This window comes from Elephantulus edwardii, unplaced genomic scaffold (genome assembly GCF_000299155.1).
Source record: "Elephantulus edwardii isolate Elephantulus edwardi_28Jun2011 unplaced genomic scaffold, EleEdw1.0 scaffold00187, whole genome shotgun sequence".
NCBI lineage: Eukaryota > Metazoa > Chordata > Mammalia > Macroscelidea > Macroscelididae > Elephantulus > Elephantulus edwardii.
In genome coordinates this window covers 6334214-6342895 of record NW_006399937.1, presented here as the reverse complement: position 1 = coordinate 6342895, position 8682 = coordinate 6334214, and the positions used below count along the sequence as shown (strand labels likewise).

The 8682-nt window shown below is 39.2% G+C and overlaps 1 protein-coding gene across 1 annotated transcript; it reads left to right on the top strand.

Annotated features, from left to right (window-relative positions):
- Positions 1-406: 406 nt before the first annotated feature.
- On the top strand, positions 407-1333 carry LOC102845630 (eukaryotic translation initiation factor 3 subunit C-like protein-like; the record flags this gene model as incomplete). The annotated part of the gene is made up of 1 exon (XM_006896653.1): positions 407-1333. A coding segment is annotated over one exon (927 nt), but the record flags the coding sequence as incomplete, so codon positions are not given.
- Positions 1334-8682: the final 7349 nt, after the last annotated feature.

Genomic DNA, 8682 nt, shown 5'->3' with positions numbered 1-8682 from the left:
ACTTCTTTGAGCTGTGGTGCTGGAGAAGAGTATTGAGCGTGCCATTGACTGCTAGGAAAACAAACAGATTCATCCTGGAAAGGGTTAAACTGGGTGGCTCCTTAGAGGCAAGGATTCTGAGGCTCCATCTAGCACACTTTGGACATGTTTTAAGGAGAGACTGGTCCTTGGAGGACATCATGCTTGGTAAGGTGGAGGGACAGCGCAGGAAGGGAAGGCATTCTATGAGGTGTATTGATTCAGTGACTAGGGCAATCTGGATGTGACTGTCAGAGACAGTGCGATTGGCACAGGACAGAGCAGAGTTTAGGGCTGTTGTACATAGGGTTGCTATGAGTCGCAAGTGACTCGATGTTACATATCAGCAACAACAGTTTGATTATGTGAGATTAGGTAAAAATTAACCACACTCCTGTACAACCGCACCATGGTGCAGCTGGGCATCTGTGCCTTCCGCCAAGGCCTGACTAAGGATGCTCATAGTGCCCTGCTGGACATCCAGTCAAGTGGCCGGGCCAAGGAGCTGCTGGGCCAAGGTCTACTGCTCCGGAGCCTTCAGGAACGCAACCAGGAACAGGAGAAGGTGGAGCGGTGCCAGCAGGTGCCCTTCTACTTACACATCAACCTGGAACTGCTGGAGTGTGTCTATCTGGTGTCGGCCATGCTCCTGGAGATCCCCTACATGGCCGCCCACGAGACTGATGCCCGCCGGCGCATGATCAGCAAGCAGTTCCACCACCAGCTGCGGGTGGGCGAGCGACAGCCCTTGCTGGATCCCCCCGAGTCAATGAGGGAGCACGTGGTTGCCGCCTCCAAGGCCATGAAGATGGGAGACTGGAAGACCTGCCACAGCTTTATCATCAATGAGAAGATGAACGGCAAAGTGTGGGACCTCTTCCCCGAGGCTGACAAAGTCCGCACCATGTTGGTTAGGAAGATCCAGGAGGAGTCACTTCGTACCTACCTCTTCACCTACAGCAGTGTCTACGACTCCATCAGCATGGAGACGCTGTCTGACATGTTTGAGCTGGACCTGCCCACAGTGCACTCCATCATCAGCAAGATGATCATTAACGAGGAGCTGATGGCCTCCCTGGACCAACCAACACAGACGGTAGTGATGCACCGCACTGAGCCCACTGCACAGCAGAACCTGGCGCTGCAGCTGGCCGAGAAGCTGGTCAGTCTGGTGGAGAACAACGAGCGAGTGTTTGACCACAAGCAGGGTACCTATGGTGGCTATTTCCATGATCAGAAGGATGGCTACCGCAAAAACGAAGGCTACATGCGCCGTGGAGGCTACCGCCAGCAGCAGTCACAGACCACCTATTGATATCTCTGCTTCTGTCTCTGTGGCCTAAGCAGACGAGTCCTAAACCAGACCCCATCATTAAAGGTCTATTTAAATGGAAAAAAGAATTAACCACACAAAACCTTAGTCATTTGGTAGTATCTCATATTTATATTATTGTAGTTGTTATGTGCTGTTGAGTTGCTTGCTGGTCATAGTGGCCCTATGTACAACAGCCCTAAACCCTGCTCTATTCTATTTTTCATTCATTAATTTTTACTCCACTTTCCTCCTCCCACAGTTTATTTTTTGATTTTTTATAAAACATTCATTTTTTTCAATGATATACCTGTTATTCTGGGCTGTTGTCCTTAATATAATGCCTAATCACATATTCCTTAGTGCTAACAGAGATGATATCAGCTAAGGGAAGGTGTACTTGACTCAGGTAGTGCTATTTTCCATTGTTTGACTTGCATTTGAGTGTTTTACAATATTTATGGAAGACCAAAGAATTGATGTATTTTAATTGAGGTGTTAGTGAAGAGTATTGAATAGACTTCTCCAAAGAATAGCTATGTCTTGGAAGAAATTCAGCCATGGTGCTTCTATAGGAAAGGATGGTGGACTTTCTTCTCACATAATTTAAGGATGTTGTCAGTCTTTGGAAAAGAAGTCATACTTGGAAAAGCAAAAGATCTCTTTCCCTGAAAGAAAGAAAGACCCTCAAGAAGATGAATTGATACAGTGTCTGCTACAGAGGCTTCAACATAGGTTGGGGTTATGAGGATAGTTCAGGATAAAACAAGGTTTCTATTTTATACAGAGTAACTATGAGCTGCAGTGAACTTGATGGCACCTAATACCAGCAGATATCTGTGACTTATCTAATTAGTCCATTCAAGTGAATGCTACCATTTTTAAGACTTAGTTACTGATTGATTGCTTTTGTGTTGAAACTACCAGCTACCAGCAGTTGTAGCAGTCTTTGTGTCTCATTTTATTTCTTTTATGACTGGCATGGTTAACTCTTTGTCTTGATATGCTCTGAGTACAACTTTCTGAAATCTTTCTCTTTTGGATTGACTTCTGCTTGCTCTGTTGAGAATACCTTATGGTTGGCATTTGCCCTAATGTTTTAAAGTCTGACTTACTTTCTCAACTCTGATTCACTTTTTAAAAAAATTTTATTGTTTTGCATACAGAATTTGCATATGCTATGTTTTATTTATGTACCTTGTGTTTCATACATTCCTCCATTCACATTGTGTTTCATATGATTATTCCCATACACTGTATTATATAAAATTGATCACCACTGATCTATGCCCACTATTACTCCATCTTTTCAGGTCCTCAACAGGTCTGTCCTAATTTCTTCACCCTCTCTCTCAGACCACCAAACTCTCAAGTCAAAAGCACAATGTGATACAATCTTACCCCATTCACACTGTCAAAGTTTAACAGGACGGCAAGCAATAAATGTCAGAGACCTTGTGAAGAGATTGGAACTTTCGTTCACTGTTGGTAGGGTTGGTACAATCACTCTGGAAGGCAGTTTAACATTTTCTCAAAAAGCTAAACATACATTGCATATGACTCAGCTATTCCATGACTAGGCATATACCTCAAGGATAACAGACCTGAGACACAAATAGATTTATACATCAACGTTCATGGAATTATTATTCACAATAGCAAGAATATATCAACAGCCCAAATGTCTATCAACAAATGAATGGATTGAGAAATTGTGAAACATTCACACAATGGAATATTACACAACAATCAGGAACAGCAATTTAACAAAATATTATATAACATGGCATAGGCTAGAGAGCATTATGCTGAGTGAGCTTACGATTTCACAAAGATAAATAACGCATAATACTGTTATTTTGTAAAAATGGAAGAAAAACTAGTAAAATGTATATAATAGTCCAAAAGGGGAAGGGAAGAGGCACAAGAGAATTGAGGGTGGGGAGAAGGGGAACTCACAGGGTCACAGAGCCTGATTCTAACTCAATGATTATACTGCTTCTGTGTGTTTTGGATGAAAATGATCTGTTTGATCCAACAATTCTTCAAATGTCATTCTAGGCCTGTGAAAAGAACCAGGAGTAATATCAACCCCAGTAAGCCCCTGCCTTAAGTAATTGAAAAATTATATACATACTGGTCCTAATTGACTCCTTAAATTTTCACTTAAAATGAAATCTAGTTCATTTCCAGTATTTTTCATCTCCGGCAATTTTTCAGAGCAGTACCTATCCAGATGTTGCATTCCATCCTAGAAATGGGTATCATATCTGTAGTAGATGGAGTCAGACTTTTACACACACACATACACACACACACACACACACACACACACACTCACTCACTTTTGATAGAAGTGAAGACTTCTTCACATAAATTTAAGTTATTAAAAATCATTTATGGGATTAAGGACTCCCAGGTATAGGCTGCTACTAGATATATTAATAGTTCTGAATAAGCCATTACAGTTTATAGTGTCAGTGATCTGATGAGAGAATATAACAGGGACATAATTTCTATGACCTAGCAAAATATCATTTATACTTTCGCTAAGATGGAATAAAAGACATTAAACTTATGGGCTACCTTAAGGTACAGAGAGTGATAAGGGAGTGTTAGGTGACCTTGTGAATTATATTTGTCATTGTATTCAGGGACAGTGATGAAGAATAAAATAGCAGATATATTTCCTTATTTGTGAAACTTATCCAAAATATATAGGAAACTGAATGGTAAATTATAATAAAATAATCATAAATCACAGCATGGGAGAAACCAAAAACAAGTTTAATAGTGACACAAAATATCTTTCAATCCCTTAGCTAATAATTCTTCAGCCATAATTTCTTTTTGTTTTGTTTCATACAGCAGCAAAAACCATCTCCTTCCCTTGCAATTCCCAGTCCCAGAAGCTTAGAAATACAGCCAGTTTGCATAATGCAAGTTTGAAGTTTATTTGTCTACAAGTTTAATATATGTTTACTAAATACTCTTTTCATACTTACATTTACATTCATCTAACCACACAGCAAACAAAATTCATGAAGGCAGGGTATTAGGGGGAAAGCCATTGTCTCCCTGCCTCAAAATTCTGTTTATTTTCTCTTCTTTCTCCCATCAGCCTTCTTTTGCTGCTGAGAATGTTTTGTTGGTTTCACTTTTGGGAATTGTTTTTGCATTTCTCTTGATCTGTTTGAGCTATGTCTCAATAGACACCGGAGGGGAATCAGAATCAATAGACTTTAGTAGCAGCAGTGATAGGGAAATTAGGTGTTAGGGTAAGTGAGAAATAATCTCGAAGAAAATATAGAAAAAGTAGAAATTCAGATCCTGAAATACCTCCTGCAACTCTGCTTTTATGTGGACTTTATATTTATTTCTACAAGGGTAAGAAGTATTATATGTGCCAACCATGAAGAACAAATATTAGCTATAACTCAATACAGTCATAGATGTACCCTAACTGGTAACCAGACATGAAAATCTAGTATCTGTCAAATGGTAACTGAGACACTCTGTACTGTCACCCAATATCATCATCATCATAATATTTATATCCATTGATTTATCAAAACTCTGTATTTTTAGAGATGATTATAAACATAATTTTGTATATAAACTCATTAGAATTTCAAACCAACTGTACAAAATATGCAGAACTTATTATTCATGTCTTACAAATAAAGTTATTTAGACACAATGACATTATGCAGCTGTCCAAGGACATGTAGTTGGAAGAGAACCACTTAGTCATTCTGGTATTAAATCAATCTAATTTTGCACGGGACAGTGAAAGCTTAATAATTATTAGTACTGTGTGCCAACAAATTGAGCATTACTCATAGCAACCCTATCACCAACCTTTTTTTTAACTCAGCCCTAACCCAGCCTGTTTCTGACATATTTGAGATCACGTGCCAGTTTCTGTCATCTTAAATTTACCTTACTTGGGATCTTCTACTCTTTCTTTGGCACTCTACATTTCCCAGCATGACGTCTTTTTCCAAGGACTGGCCCTCTCTTACAACATGCTCTAAGTGATCTCTTCTAGTTGGCCAGATTTTTCATATTTCTTGTCCCAGGCTGGTTAGCACAACCAGGACGACATGTGTTTGGTGCAACATGTTAATTCCATCAATTACTGGGGCCTTATTTTTCTAGTGCAGCTTCAACTTCTTCCTTCATTGCATTGGTTCCTGATCATTTACTACTTCCTGAAGTGGTTCAACACAAGTCCATTCTTTTTTATACAGTAACTCTCTTTGTCCCTTCCATCTATTTTTTATGCTTCCTGCATCATTCAAGATTTTATCCACATAATCTTTCAGTATCATAACTTGAGGCTTGAATTTAGCCTTCCATTTTTTCAGCTTGAGAAAGGCCAAGTGTTTTCTTCCCTTCCAGTTTTCTATTTCCAGCTCTTTGCACATTCCATTATAATACTGTGCTTTGTGTTCTTGAACAGCCCTTTCAAATTTTCTATCTATCTCTTTAACTTCGGCATTTCATCCCCTTGTTTTCAGGCTGTTTATATTCTGTGGGGATTTCACAGTCTCTTTTGAAATCCTTTGGAGTTTTTACTTTGTCACCTGTCTTTGTATTGGCCTTTTTCTCTATTCATAGATGATATATCTTCAGTGTCATCCCACAGCTCACCTGTTCTTTGGTCATTAGTGATAAATGCATCAGATCTATTCATGAGATTATTTGATATCTGGGCCACTTCGTGGATTTTTTTCCAACATCAACTTGAACTCGCACATGATTAATTTATGATCTATTCCGCAGTCAGCTCTTGACTTTGTTTGACTGCTAATATTTAGCTTCTTCTTTATTGACTTTTTTCAGAAATGTAGTCAATGATTCCTTTGTAGTATACCAAGTGAAATAATATATGTACAATCACTATTCATAATTTTTAAAAAGATATTTTCATTAAATAAAATACTGATTCGTACAGTTCTATTATCCCAGTGTTATTGCTGTGACCACATCCTTATTTCTTTCTTGTCTTCCAACTTTGGCATTCCATCCACCAATTACTTTTGGTATAATCTTGTTTGCATTTGAAATACATTTCAGACTACAAAAGTTGGTAGATCTCTTCAACTTCTCCTTTGGCTTTAGTTGTTAATGTGTATGTTTGAGTAATGCTTGTATCAACAGGTTTTCCTACTGTGGGTATGCATAGAATCTTATCACTGACAGCATTATACAACAAGGTATATCTTGAAACGTTCTTTTTGACTATGAATGTAACATCATTCTTCAATTTGTCATTCCTACACGGCAGATTGGATCACATGATTATCTTTTTCAAAGTGACCAATACCAGTCTAACTCACCTCACAAAGAGGATATCAATCTTTATGTGTTCCACTTCATTTATGACAACTTTTAATTTTCCTGGACTCATAGTTCATACAAGTTCATACATTCCACATTCCAGTTATTGATGGATGTTTGTTAGCAATCTTTCCTCAGTTTTAAGTGCCTTTGATTCTGAAAGATTATGCGTGCTAAATCTAACAATTTTGCACCGTTATTCATAGTTTTTTGAAGGCCTACTATTTCATAAGTCAATGTCCAATTCTACTTTTTAGTCTGCTTTTTGTCTGGACACTCTATTCAAACTTGTCCTTTATGTGTAATCCTGCTGGCATTTGATATACCTGCAGCAGAGCTTCCAACATCAAAGCGACACAGGCATCACCTCAACCCAGAAAACTGGTAAACATGTTCTGTACCTATATGAAGAAACAATAAACAAACTGCATATACACACACAAACTAAAATAACCAGCGGCATACAAGTCACACAACCCCACTCACAAACTGCGGACAGACAGATAAGTGCTATAATACCTATGAGTTGTGGTTGTTGTTGCTATGTACCATTGGGTAAAGTATAACCCATAGTAATCCTACAAACAATGGCTCTTATCCTATTCTTAGCCAGTCTCACTGTTTCCAAGATGCCTAACCCATTGCTACAGTCACTGTGGCAATCCTTCTCATCTAGGGTGTTTCTCTCCTGCGCTGACCCTCTGCCCTTAAAAGTATGATGTCCTTCTCCAAGGACTGATTCCTCCTGACTACATGCCCAAAGTTTATGAGATGGAGTTTAAAATTCTGCCTCCAAGGAGCAACTTGGATTCACCCTCTCCAGGACAGATCTGTTTGTTTCCTCAGCAGTTCATACTCAATTCAATACTCTTCTCCAGCACCACAACTCAAAGGCATCAATTGTTCTTCTGTCATCCTTAGTCATTGTCCGGCTCTCATTATTCAGGTGCATAGCAAGCAATTGAGAAGACCACGCTTTGGATCAGTTGCACCTCAGTCTTTATACTGAGACCATAGCCCTCTGGAGAGGTCTTTGACACCAGATTTTCCAAATAAAACTTATCTTTTGATTTCCTGAATATTGGTGGCTACGGTATTGATTATGGATGCAAGCAAGATTAAACTGTTAAGAGCATCAATCTTTTCTCCATTTATGCTGCTGCTGCTGCTGCTGCTTAATGGCCACGTAATGAGGATCTTTGCTTTCTTTTTTTAAGGATTTTCTCTTTTTTATGTTAAGTTTTTGTGTGTGTACCATCAAATTGGTTCTGATTGGTACAGGAGGAGATTGTCCCTCCTTCTCCAGCAGAGCATCTGGTGGATTCAAACTGCACGCCTCTGGGATTGCAGTGCAGCTACCTGCCACTAGGCCACCAGAGTGCCTGGTCTTTGCTATGTTAATGTTGACATGTAATCCATTTTGGAGACTGAAGTCCTTGATCTTCTGAAACAAACACTTCAAGTCCTCTTCAGCTTCAGTCTGCAAGATTGTATCATTTGTATAAAACTGGTTGTTAATAAGTTTTTCTCCAAAGCTGATGCTATATTCTTCTTTATAAATTCCAGCTCTCAATTGGTCCATTCAGCATACAGATTGAAAATGTCTGGAGGAGAAATACATCTCTGTTGCACTTCAAAACCATAAAACAAGCAAGCATACAAATATCATTTATAAAACATATATGCTATGGGAAATAGACAACAAACAGTCTACCCTGAAAAAGTTTATCTGGCAACCCAGCAGAAGACTGCATTAAGGGTGCCCAACCAGATAAGAGTTTCTGCTCAACTCAGTGGTGACCAAAGATATGAGATATGAACCATCTAACAAGTTGAATCTCCTCTAGGGTAGGGTGTATTGAGGGTGTGCTAAACTGTGGGGGACCCAGGCTAGGTTAGAATTTCTGCTGGGACAGGGTCTTGTCAAGAAAGATGTGATAGAGGGTTCACTGTCCACAACTTGTTGAGCACTGAGGAATAGGGAACATGGCCAGTTTGGGAGATTG